Here is a 17,470-nt window from a genome sequence, read left to right as displayed (position 1 = left end):
AGGGGGTTATGTCAGATATTGAATCTCTGCAATAACCCTATGATGTAGGTATTGTCATCACCTCCTTTTATAAAAATATATGTATAGTTTGGGAGAATAGGGCACTGAAGAATGGTGGGGAGGTGGGCACACAAATTATTTTGGACAGATTCATGATCTTGCTCTACTAGGTGAAATTCTTTAAGAGGCCTGGGGTTTTCTTTGATTTTGTTTTTCTATCTTGATGAAAATACTGCTGGTGGTGAAACACAGTAGGAACAAACAAAACTGGCCCATCATTTTCACAGTTGAGGAAATCAGTCAAGTGCATTTAATATTTAAAATTGGAGATGCTCGAGCTGTGTGTGAGAGAGATTGCTAGATACACAGGGGCTGTGAAACAAATAATAGTGGCTAATGTTGATTGAGCACCTACCAGGCACAGTTGTCAGTGCTCCACGGTACAGCAACCCCACAAGGTAAACATTAGGGGGCCACCACTAGCCATGTGCCTTTGGCAAGTTCTTCAACCTCCCCGTGCCTCAGTTTCCCCATCTGTAAAATGAGAATGATGCTTGGCTCCTGGAGTTGGAGTGAGGACTAAATGAGTGGCTACAGGGACTTCCCTGGCGGTCCAGTGATTAAGACACTGCCCTTGCACTGCAGGGGGAACGGGTTCCATCCCTGGTTGGGGAACTAAGGTCCCACATGCCACACAGTGTGGCAAAAAGAAAACGAAAGTGACTACATTATGCAAAGCCCTTACTTAGCAAAGTGCCTGGCAGGCACTGGGTGTTGACTGTTGTTATTATTTAATATCTCCATTTACCAGTTGGGGAAACAGAGGCAAAGGAGAGGTTAGCTAAAGAACTCAGCAAGTTCAGAGCTGATTGAGAGAACCTTCTGGGGTGATGGAAGTATTCTGTATCCCGATCTGGGTACACAGGTGTAATAATGTGTAAAATGTGTCCAGCTGTATTCCTAAGATGTGTGCACTGCACTGTAGGTAAATTATACCCCAACCTGTGTTTAGGCCTGTGCCGGGATCATTAGGCGGGTATCATGGATCACCAGGGATCTTGTTTGAAAGCAGAGTCTCTGGATCCAGCTTCTTGTGTTCAAATTCTGTCAGCCCTTACTAGCTGCTTGTTCTCCCAACGGACCTCACCTCTGCTGCCTATTTTCCCACCTGCAACATGAGGAGGATGAGTGAGGAGGAATCGCGAAATGTGGTATCCGGCCCGTGGCCAGCGATCTCCGGCTGTTTGTCACTCTCTCCTGGGCGGTGCCTCGTGCAGGCGCCCGGCCTCTGAACTCCCCTCTCCTCTCCCACCCGCAGGGCCTGCGGCGGGAGATCCAGGCGCACGGGCCGCGCTTGGAGGAGGTGCTGGAGCGCGCGGGCGCCCTGGCGTCGCTGCGCAGCCCCGAGGCTGAGGCCGTGCGCCGCGGCCAGGAGCAGCTGCAGGGCGCCTGGGTTGGGCTGCGGGAGGCGGCCGAGCGGCGGCAGCAGGTGCTCGACGCCGCCTTCCAAGTGGAACAGTACTACTTCGACGTGGCCGAGGTGGAGGCGTGGCTGGGCGAGCAGGAGCTGCTCATGATGAGTGAGGACAAGGGCAAGGTGCGCCCGGGCTGGCGGTGCGGGGGGCCGGGGGCGGGGCGCTGGAGCCCGGGGTCGGCCGCTGCCGCCTCATCGCGGGCGCCGTGTGTCCCCAGGACGAACAGAGCACCCTGCAGCTGCTCAAGAAGCACCTGCAGCTGGAGCAGGGCGTGGAGAACTACGAGGAAAGCATCGCGCAGCTATCGCGCCAGTGCCGGGCGCTGCTGGAGATGGGGCACCCGGACAGGTGGGCGGGGCCAGTTCTTAGGGACTGGCCCAGCAGGATCTGGAGCTTCGCGGTTGGAAATTGGGGCAGGGCCAGGACTGGAGGTTGGGGTGGGAGGGGCGGGTCCCTCTTGGCCCCGTGCTGGTGCTTTAGGATTTTGGCAAGTGGTTGGGGTCCCCGCATGGAGGAGCGCTGTGCAAGGATGTTTGAACAGGTGGGGCCAGGAGCACTAGGATTTGAGTGTGTGGGGGGAGTTGTCTAGGACCGAGGAGAGAAGTAAGAGCTCAGGGCAGGAAGGGTTCTCTTCCTACCCAGTGTCTGGGCCCTTCTGGGAGGACAGAAAAGCCTGGAGCACAGTGAATGGGTGTGGCCTCTCTGAGGTTAAGTGTAGGGGCCACATCTAGGAGGCTTGGTCCAGGGGTGAGATCCGAGACAGAGGCACAAGGCTCGACCTCTGTCCTCCTGAACCTGGAGATCCCAACTAGAGGTGAGGTGGGTTGGCTGGGGAACCAAGTAAGGGGTCTGGAGTCCCACCGAAGTCACTAGAAGGGCCAGGTGTGGGACTGCAGCCTAGAAGGCTGGATGCACTTGAGGGGGTGAGAGGGAATAATGAGCTTATCAAGCTTAGGGAAGCAAAATTTTCCTTGAGCCCTGAGATGCAAGTGCTGAGTTGGCTGCATCCAAGACTCGCAGAAAACAGAGTCCTGCATGAAGGAGTCTGGGGGGGACTCAGTTCTGCCTGAAGGTTCAGAGGAAACATAGCCCTGTCCTGGGGGGGCGGGCGTGGTGGCGGGGGCTCGGAGCTCTATCCTGGAAGTCCTGGGGGGGTGGTTTCCATCCCTGCCCCTCCCTGTCCCCTCCATGTCCCTCTCCAGTGAGCAGATCAGCCGGCGGCAGTCTCAGGTGGACCGCCTGTACGTGGCACTCAAGGAGCTGGGTGAGGAGCGCCGGGTGGGCCTGGAGCAGCAGTACTGGCTGTACCAGCTCAGCCGCCAGGTGGACGAGCTGGAGCATTGGATCGCAGAGAAGGAGGTGGTGGCCGGCTCCCCTGAGCTTGGCCAAGACTTTGAGCATGTCACGGTGAGCAGCATTAGGAATAAACAATGGCCCAGGGGCCACTGTGTGCTACTAAGGTTCTCCCGGCCTGTTTCCCCATCCATAACAGGGCGATTATAATAGCACCACCTCATGGCTCTGTTGAGACACTGATGGAGTAATATAACATAAAGCCGGGGTCCCCACACTTTTTGGCACCAAGGTTCAGTTTCATGGAAGACGATTTTTCCATGGATAGGGGCAAGGGGATGGTTTCAGGATGTTTCAAGCGCATTGCATTTATTGTGTACTTTATTTCTATTTTTATTGTATCAGATCCACCTCAGATCATCAGGCATTAGATTCCAGAGGTTAGAGACCCCAAAAAAGCACTTAGGATAGTACTGAACCAAAAAAGCACTTAGGACAGTACTGAACACCCACAGAGCCTAACACAGTGTTAGTTATTATTCTTAAGGTCTTGTTAGTTGCTCAGTCAGGTCTGACTCTTTGCGACCTCATGGACTGTAGCCTGCCAGACTCCTCCGTCCATGGGATTTCCCAAGCAAGAATACTGAAGTGGATTGCCATTTCTTTCTCCAAGGAGTCTGCCTGACCCAGGGATTGAACCCAGGTCTCCTGCATTGCAGGCAGATTCTTTACCATCTGAGTCACCTTATTTTATTATTATTGTTACTATTATTGCTATAGAGTGAGTGCTCAGTAAGTGTGGGATGTTATATTTTGTTCTGATGGTCACCATTAGTGTTGTTACTATTCTGCCACAAGATGGTGGGTTGGAGGGGGCTCATGTCTACGGCAATTTGCCCATGCTGGCACCGCCCCCCACTCCCTGGTGGCAGGTGCTGCAGGAGAAATTCTCGGAGTTCGCCAGCGAGACTGGCACGGCAGGGCGGGAGCGGCTGGCAGCTGTGAACCAGATGGTGGATGAGCTGATCGAGTGTGGCCACACGGCGGCGGCCACCATGGCCGAGTGGAAGGACGGGCTGAACGAGGCCTGGGCCGAGCTGCTGGAGCTTATGGGCACGCGGGCCCAACTGCTGGCTGCCTCTCGGGAGCTGCATAAATTCTTCAGCGATGCCCGAGAACTCCAAGGACAGATCGAGGAGAAGCGGAGGCGATTGCCTCGCCTGACCGCCCCGCCAGAGCCGAGACCCAGTGCCAGCTCCATGCAGCGGACCCTGCGCGCCTTTGAACATGACCTGCAGCTCCTTGTGTCCCAGGTGGGGGGCTGGCGGCCAGGAGGGGCTGGTGGGAGGGCCTGGCAGTGTGGGCAAAGGACAGGAGCAACAGAGCTGGCAAAAATCAGGCTGTGGACCACGTTGAAGTTAGACAGTGGAATAGACAGAAAACAGACCGCAGAACAGGGAGAAGTTATATGATGGGGCAGGTAGAAAATGGACTGATTGCATGGTGTGCAGAATCAAACAATGACAGGAAAAAAAAGGGGTATAGAATGCCTGATAGAAATCAGACAGTGTTGCCAATGGAGGTTGGGCAGGGGTTTTCTTGGAAACTGCCAAGTGAATCTTACCCAAAGCCTGATGGAGAGTCTAAAAAGAATTGCAAGGAAGTTGAGAGAAATTTGGCTGCAAGGCAAATAGATATTAGACCATGGGTCTCTGATAGAAATCACATGATTTTCCCTGAAGGAATTTGATGGGGTTGGATCTCATGAATGGAAATCAGGGCTAACAGGAATCGGGGAGTGGGTTTGATAGGAATTAGCAGGTAGATTTGAGAAACCAGATGAAAATGAAACTGTGGGCCTCATAGGACTCAAGCCACAGAACTGAAGGATACAGGGTTGTAGGTCTAGTGGAAGGTAGAAATTGGACATTTTATATATATGATATGAAAGACTGTTAGAAATCAGGCGAGAGATTGATAGTGATTATGTGGTGGATCTGACACAAATGTGATGGTCCTCTGAAAGAAGTCAGGTGGCTGAAACCATGGAGAGTGAGCAGTGACTCTAACTCACACAGCAGAGCTAGGGGAAATGGATGGGAGATCTGCTAGTAATTCAATAGTGATTCTGAAGGAAACTGGATGATAGGGAGTGGTCTGAAAGAATTGGACAGCACGTCTAATAGATGTCAGGGTGAAGAAGGGTTTCCTGAAAGAAATCGGATGGGTCTCAAACAAGACAGAGGTGGGCCTGAAAAAGCGAGGTGGCAGGCCCAATAGAAATAGAGCTCTCAGACTAGAAGTCAGACAGTGAGCTGAAAGAAACCTGACGGTAGGTGTAAAAGAAGTCAGAATGCAGGTCAGTCGCAGAAACAGCAGGCAGCAGACATGAGAGAAATAGTGGGTCGAAAAGAAGTCAGAGAGTGAGGAGGTCAAAAAGAAAGCGGGCAGTGGCTAGGAATGGAACCCACTGGAATCTCAAGGGTTCAGGCTCCTTATGTCTTCAGGCTCTGCACCCAGTCTGCAGATGGGGGGTGGGGGAGAGGGTGGAGCCTGGATCCCCATGGAGGGCTGGTGCCTGACCCTGTGTGCCCCTCAGGTACGGCAGCTGCAGGAGGGGGCAGCACAGCTGCGGACGGTGTATGCAGGCGAGCACGCGGAGGCCATCGCCAGCCGAGAGCAGGAGGTGCTGCAAGGCTGGAAGGAGCTGCTGGCAGCCTGCGAGGATGCCCGCCTGCACGTGAGCTCCACAGCAGACGCCCTGCGATTCCACAGCCAGGCCCGAGACCTGCTCTCCTGGATGGATGGCATCGCCGGCCAGATTGGGGCAGCTGACAAGCCCAGGTGCCCCTCTTCCCACCTCGGGTTTCCTCCCTGCCTCCGGGCAGCCACTCTCAGCCCCACCACAGTCCCCTTCCCATAAAAAAAAAAAAAAAAAAAATCACCATAGCCAATACCTGCGTGGCTCCTCTGCCTGCCATGCATTGTTCTACAGGCTCCTCGTGTGTGAAGACCCCTTGTCACACCTGGCATCGAGCTCAGAGCACAGGGCATCCTCTGCATCTGTAGGGGTGTCACAGCATGGGATGGATTAAAGCCAGGATAGGGATGGGAAGGTGTATATGGGGCTTGACCTAGTAGGCACTGACTTACTGCTCACATCATGGCCTGATGTGAGTATGCAGCAGAAGCCTCTCCCACAGTGGTTGGGAACCAGTGTCCTTCTGTCATCAGCCCTGGCATGAGTTGCTGGGCCTTCTGCCTCCAGCTACAGATGAGGAAAAGAGAGCTGAGGATACAACCAGGGGTTTTAGAGACTAAACCTGCACTTGCATCCCTTTGGCTCAGTAGTCCAAACCTGTTTGCTAGGGACTCTGGGAAATGTAGTCCAGCAGTGTGTCGAGGAAAACAAGGACATGGAGAGTAGTGGATACATAGCATTGTTTCTGTGACTGTGAGGCCTTGAGCCTGCATTCATTTACTCAGCAAATATTTATTGATGCCTACCGTGTGCCAGAGGGCTTCCCAGGTGGTGCTAGTGGTAAAAGAACCTGCCTGCCAACTCTGGAGACGTAAGAGATGGATTTGATCCCTGGGCTAGGAAGATCCCCTGGAGGAAGGCATGGCAACCCACTCCAGTATTCTTGCCTGAAGAATCCCATAGACAGAGGAGTCAGGTGGGCTACAGTCCATAAGGTCGCAGAGTCAGACACGACAGAAGCAACTTAGCACACATGCACGCACGCACTGTATGCGTGCAAGGTCCAGCCCCTGACCGGTGCAGCTTACATTCTAAGGGAGGAATCAGGCAACAGATAAGTCAATAAACAAACACTTAATATTATTCCAGATAGTAATAAAAGAAAAATAAAGCAAAGTAAGGGGACCTGAGTGCAGTGATGGTGAGTTGGGTAAAGTTTTGGGGGAAGGGTCTTCCAGGTGAAAGGATCAGCAAGTGCAAAGGCTCTGAGGTAGGTTGTAGTTAGATATGTTTGCGGAAAAGCTAGATGATCATTGTGGCTAGACAGAGTGAGTGAGCAGGAGAGTGGAAAGTGGTAGAAAATGAGGTTAGAGGGACAATAGCATGGTGAGGGCTTCCCATATGGCGGTAGTGTTAAAGAATCCACCTGCCAGTGCAAGAGATGCAGGAGACATGGGCTGGATCCCTGGGCCAGGAAGATCCCCAGAGTAGGAGATGGCACCTCATTCCAGTATTCTGGCCTGGAAAATTCTGTGGGCAGAGGAGCCTGGCAGGCTACAGTCTATGGGGCCTCAAAGAGTCAGACACGACTGAGTGCTGGGCGTGGTGAGGAGTTTGCCTTTTTTTGGAGTGAAATGGGAGCCACCGGAGAGTTTAGAGCAGGAGGAGGGGGTGATGTGATATGATATATATTTGAGAAAGATCAATCCAGGTGCTTCTGGGAAATGAGAGTGTGGAGAGCCAGGGGAGAAGCAGGCAGGCTGCTCAGGAGGCTCCTGCCATCATCCAGGGCACAAGGTGACATTGGCTTGACCGAGGGTGGCAGCTGAAGAAATGGAAAGAAGTGATCGATTTTAGGAAAAAATGAAAAAAAAGTCTTTGTATTATGAGAAATTTCAACTCTCCACTGAAGTAGCAGTAACAGAGGGAACCCACGTGTATACAGTGAATACCCGGCCAGTCTTCACATCTATGTACTCCCTTCCACCCTAAGCTGAGTTATTTTAAAACAAATACCAGATTTCGTATCATTTCACAGAGTATATTTTTAAACATTTTTTAGAGATTTTTTTTTTACTATATTTATGGCTGCCCTGGGTCTTTGTTACTGCAGGCTTTCTCTAGTTTTGGCGAGCAGGGGCTATTCTCTAGCTGCAGTGTGCAGGCTTCTCATTGCAGGGGCTTCTCTCATTGCAGAGCACGGGCTCTAGGTACATGGTTCAGTAGCTGCAGCTCATGGGCTCTAGAACTCCAGCTCAGTAGTTGTGGCACACAGGCTTATTTGCCCCAAGGCATGTGAGGTCTTCCTGGACTGAGGATCGAACCTGTGTCCCCTGCATTGGCAGGCAGATTCTTCACCACTGGACCATCAGGGAAGCCCATTTCACAGAGTATGTTTTAAAGTTATAAATGTCCAGTCTTGACTGATGGATTAGGTTCTGGAACTGAGGGGGAAAAGAGGAGTTATAGATGAATGATGGGTGAATTTACTGAGGTGGAGAATTTTGGGGAGGGTTGTTCAGGAGACAGGGGAGAATCAGGGAGACTGTTCTAGGCATACTAAGTCTTAGGTAGGAATTGTTACAATGTGGACAATCAGAAATAAATTTGAACATATTCAACATTAAATCTTTTTTTTTTGGTCACGGTACATGGCTTCTGGGATCCTAGTTCCCTGACCAGGGGTTGAACACAGGTCCTCAGCAGTGAGAGTGTGGAATCCTAACCATTGGGATGCCAGGAAAGTCCCTGGACATATTAAGTCTTATAGGGCTATACTTGTTGACTGATGGAACCTTCAGAAATTTGGAATTTGTTTTGGCCATGTAACAGTTTAGAATGGCGCTGTCCAATAATTATACAACACAGGCCACAAATGTGAGCCACATATATAATTTAAGATTTTCTTGTAACCATGTTAGAAAAAGTAAAAAGAAGCAAGTGAAAATTCATTTTAGTAATTCATTTTATTTAACCCGTTCATGCGTGCGTGCGTGCTAGGTTGCTTCGGTCATGTCCGACTCTTTGCAATCCTATGGACTGTAGCTGCCAGCCTCCTCTGTCCGTGGGATTCTCCAGGCAAGAATACTGGAGTGGGTTTCCATGCCCTCCTCCAGGGGATCTTCCCAACCAAGGGATCGCCCGTGTTTCTTAAATTTCCTGCATTAACAGGCAGATTCTTTACCACTAGCACCACCTGGGAAGCTCTTTACTTAACCAAGGATACTCCGAATATGATTACTTCAGCATGAAGTGAATATTAAAATTATTGAGATAGTTTTCTTTCTTTTTTATACTAAATCTTCAAAGTATGGTGTCTGCTTGACCCTTGAAAACATCTCAAGTCAGAGTAGCCACATTTCAAGTGCTTGACTGCCACATGTCTAGTGCTTACCCTCTGGGACAGCACAGACTTAGAATCACGGGTTAGTGGAAGCTTCAGAAGTATAGCTTTAGAGGATTAGAAAAATTAGATCTTGAAATTCTCAGAATCACCAAAGTGGGACATTTTAGCACTCTGGGAGAAGTCAGAATCATTCAATCAGTGAAGAAGGTTGGCCCCTCAGAAACTGGTTGTGGGAGGTGGGCATGGGGAGGGGGAACGCCAGCCTGAGGAATCTGGGCTCATCACAAGAAGTGTATGTGGGGTGGGTTGAGGGAGGTGGCCCGTGGCTCAGATCCCTGCCCGCCACCCACTGTAGGGACGTGTCATCGGTGGAGGTGCTCATGAACTACCACCAGGGCCTGAAGACTGAACTGGAGGCGCGGATGCCGGAGCTGACGGCCTGCCAGGAGCTGGGGCGCTCTCTGCTGCTCAACAAGAGTGCCATGGCTGACGAGGTGGGAGGGGGGCGGGGGTTCCCCTGTGTCCTCTGTGCCCATCGGGGTGGGGAGCCAGCCCTGATGCCTCTCCCAACCACCCGCCACTCCCAGATCCAGGCGCAGCTGGACAAGCTGGGGACCAGGAAGGAGGAAGTGTCGGATAAGTGGGACCGCCACTGGGAGTGGCTGCAGCAGAGTGAGTGCGGGCCCAGACACACGGGGCTCAAGGGCGCAAGGACATCACGCCCCAGCGTGTCAGGAAATGCCCAGAGGGTGACAAAGTCATGCTTGCATACCCCATGGGTCCCCAGCAGCAAACACAAAGGCCTGGGCGAGTGGACAAGGGGGCTGCCCTGGCACTGACTCCCAACACCTAGGGGAGAAGCTGGTGTCCTCAGAAATAGCCCAGCCTTTCACCTTCCTGCAAATCCCAAAGTGGCCAGGGCTGGGATGGAGGAAGCCAGAGGGGGTATGGAAGACCAGAGAAAACAGCCCCCAGGTAGGGCCCCCGGGTACCCCCAGCACCCTTCCCCTGAATGTCTCTCCTCAGTGCTGGAAGTGCACCAGTTTGCCCAAGAGGCAGTGGTGGCCGATGCCTGGCTGACGGCCCAGGAGCCGCTTTTGCAGAGCCGGGAGCTGGGCAGCAGCGTGGACGAAGTGGAACAGCTTATCCGGCGACACGAGGCCTTCCGCAAAGCGGCCGCAGCCTGGGAAGAAAGGTTCAGCTCTCTGCGGCGCCTGACCACGGTTAGCACCCCATTTCCTGCCCCAGACCCCACCCCCCACGGCCCCACGTCCATCTCTCTATAGGAGACAAACACACGGGCCAATACACGGCCTCCGCGCTGTGTCGAATGAGGGCCGAGACAGACCATCACTGTGTTTCCAGACCTGGGGGCGAGGGGAGCTTTGAAGGGAGAGGGGACAGACTGTCACCTGTCACCAGAGACAGTCCAGGGCTAGCATGGGAGAAGCACAGGGGAATGTGAGAGCCCAGAAGCACTTGTCCTGGCCTGGGAGGTGTCTGATCTGATGCTTGAAGAATGACGAGATCACTATAATAAAAAAGTCTCAAGATCCTGAAGTCAGGAAGCAATGGGCGGGAGCAGAAAGGCACCTACAGAAAGCGATGATTTAACCAGTTATTAAATGAGCGCTAGGTGTTTGCTGGAGAAAATAGGAATTAAGCTTCTGGCCAACTCGGCTTTTTCACTGATAAGAACCAATAAACTGGGCCGTGAGGCAGACGACCCAGAGCCACCTTCCCAGCCCCCACCTGCACCCAGCCCCTCCACTGGAGCCTGGCCCCTCTGTCCCCAGATTGAGAAACTCAAGGCAGAACAGAGCAAGCAGCCGCCCACCCCGCTCCTGGGGCGCAAGTTCTTTGGAGACCCTACGGAACTGGCGGCCAAGGCCGCGCCCCTGCTGCGGCCAGGGGGCTATGAGAGGGGCTTGGAGCCCCTGGCCCGCCGGGCCTCTGACACGCTCTCGGCCGAGGTGCGGACCCGGGTGGGGTACGTGCGGCAGGAGCTCAAGCCGGAGCGCCTTCAGCCGCGCATCGACCGGCTGCCCGAGGTCCCGGGGAGGGTGGAGCCTACGGCCCAGCCGGCGGCACCAGAGGACGCCGCTGAGACCCCCGGGCCCCCTGCGGCAGTCGCAGCGGAGCAGGTCCGGCCTCGGCCTGAGCGGCAGGAGTCAGCTGATCGCGCGGAGGAGCTGCCCAGGAGGCGGCGGCCCGAGCGGCAGGAATCGGCTGATCAATCCGAGGAGGCTGCGCGGAGGCGGCGACCTGAGCGGCAGGAGTCAACGGAGCACGAGGTGGCACACAGCCTTACCCTGGGCCGCTACGAGCAGATGGAGAGGCGGCGGGAGCGTCGGGAGCGGCGGTTGGAGCGGCAGGAGTCCAGCGAACAGGAGATGCCCACCAGAGGAGACCTGGCCAAGGGGTGAGGCCTAGGGAGTGAAGGAAGGGGGGCAGGGAGAGCTCCTGGAGTCGCTCAGGCCCGGAGGCGAGGGTTTCCAGGCTCAGAATTGCCTAGCTCCCTAGATACATTCGTGGTACCCATTGTTCAGGGATGTAAACTGAAAGAGGCTGAAAGAGGGTAGGAGTCGTGCCCAAAAACCCACAGTGGCAGTGGCTTCCTTCAGGTGCAGGTTGTCAGGTACCGGGTCCTGACCCCTACATCAAATCCCCTGGGTGACCCTGAGCAAGGATTTCATCCTCTCTGCATCTCAGTTTCTCCACTGGGCTAACGGTGGAACCATCACCTCTCTGATTGGAGTTAAGATCCTTCATCACCATCTCCACCTTATAAACTGGAGGCTGTAATCATGTACATTTTATAGATGGAGCAACTGAGGCTCAGAGAGGGCAAATCACTCGGTTTGGGTGAAACAGAACTGGAATCCAGACCTTTCAGAATCCAGAATTAATGAGAATGTGTCATGTGGATCACTTCAATCAGCCATGTCCCCAGAAAGAGGCCTTTGGTCAAAGACGTTTCAGTGACAGTGATTTCCAGACCTCTTTTTAATTTTGTATTTCATGAACACTGGCCGAGTGCCCACTCTGTGTGTGGTATGTGCTAGGGAGAGCAATGACCCAACCAGCTCCAGCCCTGCTTCATGTGGCTCACAGTCCAGTGGGAGAAACAGACTTGTCACCGGAGAGTGTGACGCAGAGTGATCAGGGCCTGGAAGAGGGCAAATCCAGGGAGTCTGAAAGCTTAGGGGATGGGTGGAAAAAGGCAACAGTGTGTTCAAAGGCTTGAAGGCACCAGTTTGCATTTTGGTCTTTGTGTTGCTTAAAACTCAAGAGGGCAGAGAGGTTCCATCGTCCACTTCGCAGACACAGTGCTGAGCACCTGTGGTGTGTAAGGCAGACAGCTGAGACAGGCAGCTGCGGAAGTGGACAAGGACCTGGCCTCTCAGGCTAAGATGTGGAGGCTCCTCCAGCCAGCCAGGCTGGTCTCTGGGAGAAGGCATCCCAGTCCCAGTGAATCTTTCTGCGCCCCTGCCCCCAGGAAGGCCACCCTGGCTGACATTGTGGAGCAGCTGCAGGAGAAAGAGGCAGGCCCAGGGCTCCCTGTTGGGGTAAGTTGAGCCTCGGCATGGGTGGGAGTATGGGGGCCCCTCTCAGAGCAGGAATTAGGATTCCAGAAACACAGGAGCCTAGCCCTGCCCCCTATCTGAACTGTGCAGAGACTCTTGGGATGGACAACGGCCCTGAGACACCTACCACAATCTGAAATTTTCTCCCTTAGAAAGATGAGGCCACCGACCTAAGAGATTCCTACCGCCCTCCACACACACACACACACACACACACACACAGATTCCAGACTTCCCACATTTGTCCTAGACCCTTTCTCTAAGCACAGCAGGGGTCTCAATATTCCTTACTGACAACTATACACAAACAGAGAAGGCCCCAGATTCCTCCTACAGATAGATGGGACACCCACCTGCCCGTATCCCACCTCCATAGGACCAGACCCCTTACCCCCAAGATCTAGAGGGATTCCAAACAAAAGAGTACTGACAGGCCCACTCCCAAGATCCAGGGAGCCCTTAAGCGTTGGGACTCCAACCCTGAGGGCCTCCCAGACTCGCCTCCAAGAGAGATGGCCCTACAGACAGATGGGACCCCCCCAGGCCCGTGAGTTCCCCCAGACAGATGGCTCCCCACGCCCCACTATGGACAGCACCCCTCTTCCCCCTCCCTTCACACAGCCTTCGCTGCCTCAGCCTCGCGAACTTCCCCCCGGCCGCCTGCCCAACGGGCTTGAGCCGCCAGAGCGGACACCTCGGCCGGATCGGCCGCGGGCGCGGGACCGGCCCAAGCCGAGACGGCGGCCGCGGCCCCGAGAGGGTGGTGAGGGCGGGGGAAGCCGGCGCTCGCGCTCCGCTCCGGCCCAGGGCGGCTCCGCCCCCGCACCTCCACCACCGCCCACTCATACAGTGCAGCACGAGGGCTTCCTGCTGCGCAAGCGCGAGCTCGACGCTAACCGCAAGTCGTCCAACCGGTGAGCGTGTGGGCGGGGCTTTGGAAGGCGGGGCCCAAGCTCAGTGTCCAATGAATGAATAGGTGGACCTGGAGAGGGGGTGGGCCCAAACTCTAGGGCGACCAACACGTGGTGGGGTAGGCGGGGCCTGAGAAGGGGCCCTTAACTTGAAAGAGTCAAGCAATCGGAGGAGCGGGGCTTAAGGTTAGTGTGTCCAATGGGTGAGCCGGCAGAGCCTAGATGGGACGGGACCTGAAGAAGACGTTATCGCTACTCTCAAGTCTCAGATCAACCAACCCAGGAGTTAACTAGAGCTAACAGCAAACTAGATGTGGGGTCTAGTCTAGAGGGTTCTCAAGATGTGTGAGGTGGGGCCTGGCGAAGTCCTTCAGCCAATGAGTAGGGTGGGTTCATTTATTTCAGTTTCAGATTGCGGAAGGGTCTGATAAGGGACTGATCCCAAACTGAGGAGTGGGGGGCACCTCATATAGGTTTCCTTCCGGATGGGGGGCCTGACAGTGATGTGTCTACTCTTGGGAGTCCAGCTTGGGTTTGTCCAACCCTTTTTTGTCCAACTGGGAGGCAGAATCTAGGGAGAGGTGGAGCCCAAAAGGGAAGAGTTGAACAAGCAGAATGAGTTGGGCAGAACAGATTGAGGTTTTGTCTGGAGTTAGCCTTTCCTCCTTGTGCTGAGACCCAGGGGCACCTTGGGGGTATTTTGCTTGTGGGAGACTTCCTCCTCGGTTGGGGCTTTGGTTGAATGGGGAGATAAGAATTCCTCTTTTCAGACATAGGCCAGTAGATCAGTCCTTCAGAGGATTCAGGGATGAGGGTGAGCAGGGGTGAAGGGGTAGCAAGGAACATGCCCAAGCAAAGGCTTGTGGAGGAGACAGCTTAAGTGTTGCCTTCAGGAATTTCAGTGTGGGAGGGAATAAGGAAGAGCAGTTCCAGCAGGGGCCAGTCTGGGCAAAGATTTGGTTCCTAGAGACTGAGATACTCCTCTCAGCTCCGCAACTGCCATAAGGAAGAGTACTCCCAGTGTGTGGCTCAACTAGGGCAAAGGCCCAGAGGGAGGAAGGCTCAGGCATATTCGGCCCCCGAAGGGTATCAATGAAGAATACCCAGGCAGAGTGCTTCGACTCTGCCTTGAGCCCCATCTCATCGCCCCAGGTCATGGGTGAGCCTGTACTGCGTGCTCAGCAAGGGGGAGCTGGGTTTCTACAAGGACGCCAAGGGCCCAGCATCCGGGGGCACACACGGCGGGGAGCCACTGCTCAGCCTGCACAAGGCCACCAGCGAGGTGGCTAGTGACTACAAGAAAAAGAAGCATGTCTTCAAGCTCCAGTGAGCCCCCTCAATGGGCGAGTGGGAGGGTCCCAGACCCAGCTTGCACCTCCCAACAATACCCTGCTCCTCTGGAGGACAGTCTGTGGATGGGTGGATGGGTGGGCTGGGCCCCTGGTCCCGGAGCCCCCAAGTCCTGTATCGTCTCCCACAGGACCCAGGACGGCAGCGAGTTTTTGCTCCAGGCTAAAGACGAGGTGAGATCCATTCATTTCTCTCCCTATTCTGACCTCAGGAACCACCTGGCTGGCTGGCTGGCTCCTGGCCCTGAGTGATGGGGCTGTAAAGAGAAAAAACACAAGCCAGAGTTACCTGGGCTGAATGGGCAAGCCCATGGCAATGAGAGCTCAGAAGTTCCTAGCCTGACCGTGGGAGATGGAGTATCAGAAGGGCTGCCTGGAGGCCCCAGGATAAAGTCCAACCTCCTTGCCTTGGCTTCTGAGATGAGACTGAAAAGTTAGGAGGGCATTAGCTTTAAAAAAAAAAAAAAAAAGATGAACTGCAAGTGCAAGGAAACAGAGGTACAGAATTGCAGAGGGTTAACTGTGCTGAAGGACAGTTCAAGGAAGAAAGTTCTTAGAAAGGTTCCCTGAGGCTGGATCTCTAAAGACACTGTGGGTCATTCGGAGGAGGCTGGCATTTATTCTAAGTACACTAGGGAGGGACTTCCCTGGCAGTCAAGTGGTTGGAACTCTGCTTTCACTGCTGAGGGCTGGGGTCCAATCCCTGGTTGGGGAACTAAGATCCCACAAGTTGTTCAGCACAGCAAAAACAGAACAACAAACAAACAAAAAACAACTCTAAAGGTATGAGGAAGCCGTGGCAGAGTTTTGAGCAACGGAGGGTTACAGTGCTGCATCAGAAAGATCCCTTTGGCTACCAGTGTGCAGGGTAGATTGGAGAGGGCAAAAATGGAGGAGTGAAGCACAGGAGGTGACCAGGGCAGGGGCCTAGGTGGGAGAGCACAAGGCTGGACCAGGACAGGCCTGTGGGGAGGGGTCGAGGAGGTAGGTGAGAGAGAGGAATGTGAGTGGACCTTGGGACTGGGGCTAAGGGGAAAGGTAAGGGGAGGAGGAGCAGGCACAGAGGTGGTTTGAAGAGATGTTGAAAATAGTAACACTTGCTACCTCATTCATCTTCCCAAGAGGCTATGAAGTAGGCCTTTATTCTCTTTTACTTATCTTTAAAATGGAAGTAAAAATAGTTTTCCATCATAGGGTTATTGTGAGAATTAAATAAGTTGATACAAGTAGAATACTTACTGAGCTGGGAAAATGACAGTGTCTGCTGATATTATTGCTTCTTGTTGTTTATCTCTATAGTGGGAGTTAGATATAATCCAATTGCATTGGATTAAGTAAGTTGATCCACAGAAGTGCTTAGAACAGTGTGTGTGTGTGTGTTAGTCACTCAGTCGTGTCTGACTCTTTTGTGACCCCATGGACTGACTGTCCCCTGCCAGGCTGCTCTGTCCATGAAATTCTCCAGGCAAGAATATTGGAGTGGGTTGCCATTCCCTTCTCCAGGGGGTCTTCCCAACCCAGGGATCGAACCCAGGTCTCCTGCATTGCAGATTGATTCTTTACTGTATGAGTCACTAAGGAAGAGCTAGGCACAAAATAAGTACTAAGTAACTATTTACATCATCATCATCATCGTTGTTGTTATTTTTATTATTACCCCGTTTAATAGATGAGGAGGCTGAGGTTTAGAGTGGAGAGTCAGATTCCAGACTCATCTATTACTCAGTCTCCTCTCTTCCAAATATAGACTATGTGCCCTATTTCTCTCTCCAGGAGGAGATGAACGGCTGGCTGGAAGCTGTGGCCGCCTCGGTTGGGGAACACGCCGAGATCGCCCGCTGGGGCCAGACACAACCCACCACGTCGTCCACAGACGAGGGCAACCCCAAGCGGGAGGCAGGGGAGCGCAGGGCCAGTGGGCGCCGGAAGTGACTTCCCACCTCCTCGCCCCTCCTCCCCGCACCGTGGGCACAAAGACACTTTCTCTTCTGCAGGGGCAGGAGCCCCTAGTCCCACCAACACTGAGGATGCGCCATGACCGGCACTGGAAAGGAGGGGACTTCTCCTGCACCCCAAGAAGTGGTGGGGGGGATTGCTGCCCCTATAGCCATATCTCGGCCCCTTCCCGCTCGCCACCCCCACCCCAGGTGCTGGGGCTCCATTATTTTTATGCAATAACTGAGCTTGGGGGGGCGGGGTGCGGGTAAGGGGCCAGCTGAGCCAAGCTCCCTGCCCCACGAAGCTGGAGTGGTAGGGGCGATAATTCCCGTCCCCTCCCCTCCGCCCTAGGGACGGGCATGGGGGCGCTGGTGAGGTCCCCTGGACCATCCAGGGTGCTAGGGGGTGGGGAGGGGACGCCCCCTCCCCGCCTTTACCTCACTTCCAATGCTGCCTTGATCTCTGTCTGGGAAGGGGGAGTGAAGGGGCCCTAGCCTCCGCACTCCGCTGTCTCAGAGCCATGCGGTTAATTCCTTAAGTTTATTTTTGCAAAACGTCGACCTCCTCCTCCCCCGCCCCGCATCCGCGAAGGCTTTTAATGGGAGGGGCGTCAAAGCTCAAAACTGTCTTCCTCTCGCCTCTCCCCTCCAGTTGTAAATGCGACATGGTGAGGGGAGGGGCGAGGGGAAGCCCTCCCCCCTGCATGCTTCTGGCTGGAGCACCTCCCTGGGGAGTGGGGGAACTGGGTTGTGGGCAGCCTCCATGGCCACCTGGAGAAGCCGCTGGGGTCCAGGGGTGAGGAGAGGTGTGGCAGGCGCACACTCTATGTACCTATAATAAATCTTTTGGCTTTGACGGTCTATGCTGGTT

At 54.1% G+C, this 17,470-nt stretch overlaps 1 protein-coding gene across 1 annotated transcript in view; it reads left to right on the top strand.

The window, feature by feature from the left end:
- Window positions 1-17,460, top strand: part of SPTBN4 (spectrin beta, non-erythrocytic 4) — an 81,923-nt gene extending 64,463 nt beyond the window's left edge. The window contains exons 23-36 of the mRNA XM_081516302.1: window positions 1,319-1,597; window positions 1,693-1,823; window positions 2,678-2,882; window positions 3,701-4,081; window positions 5,368-5,612; window positions 9,171-9,309; window positions 9,403-9,487; window positions 9,842-10,038; window positions 10,612-11,237; window positions 12,315-12,384; window positions 13,024-13,316; window positions 14,466-14,639; window positions 14,794-14,836; window positions 16,436-17,460. Coding sequence (XP_081372428.1) covers window positions 1,319-1,597; window positions 1,693-1,823; window positions 2,678-2,882; window positions 3,701-4,081; window positions 5,368-5,612; window positions 9,171-9,309; window positions 9,403-9,487; window positions 9,842-10,038; window positions 10,612-11,237; window positions 12,315-12,384; window positions 13,024-13,316; window positions 14,466-14,639; window positions 14,794-14,836; window positions 16,436-16,594 — 3,027 coding nt within the window. The 3' untranslated portion in view covers window positions 16,595-17,460. The remainder of the gene's footprint in view (window positions 1-1,318; window positions 1,598-1,692; window positions 1,824-2,677; window positions 2,883-3,700; window positions 4,082-5,367; window positions 5,613-9,170; window positions 9,310-9,402; window positions 9,488-9,841; window positions 10,039-10,611; window positions 11,238-12,314; window positions 12,385-13,023; window positions 13,317-14,465; window positions 14,640-14,793; window positions 14,837-16,435) is intronic.
- The last annotated feature ends 10 nt before the right edge of the window (window positions 17,461-17,470 follow it).

Source organism: Giraffa tippelskirchi, chromosome 7, assembly GCF_054371585.1.
Source record: "Giraffa tippelskirchi isolate mGirTip1 chromosome 7, T2T-mGirTip1v1.2.pri, whole genome shotgun sequence".
Taxonomy (NCBI): domain Eukaryota; kingdom Metazoa; phylum Chordata; class Mammalia; order Artiodactyla; family Giraffidae; genus Giraffa; species Giraffa tippelskirchi.
This window is presented reverse-complemented; position numbering and strand designations above follow the sequence as displayed.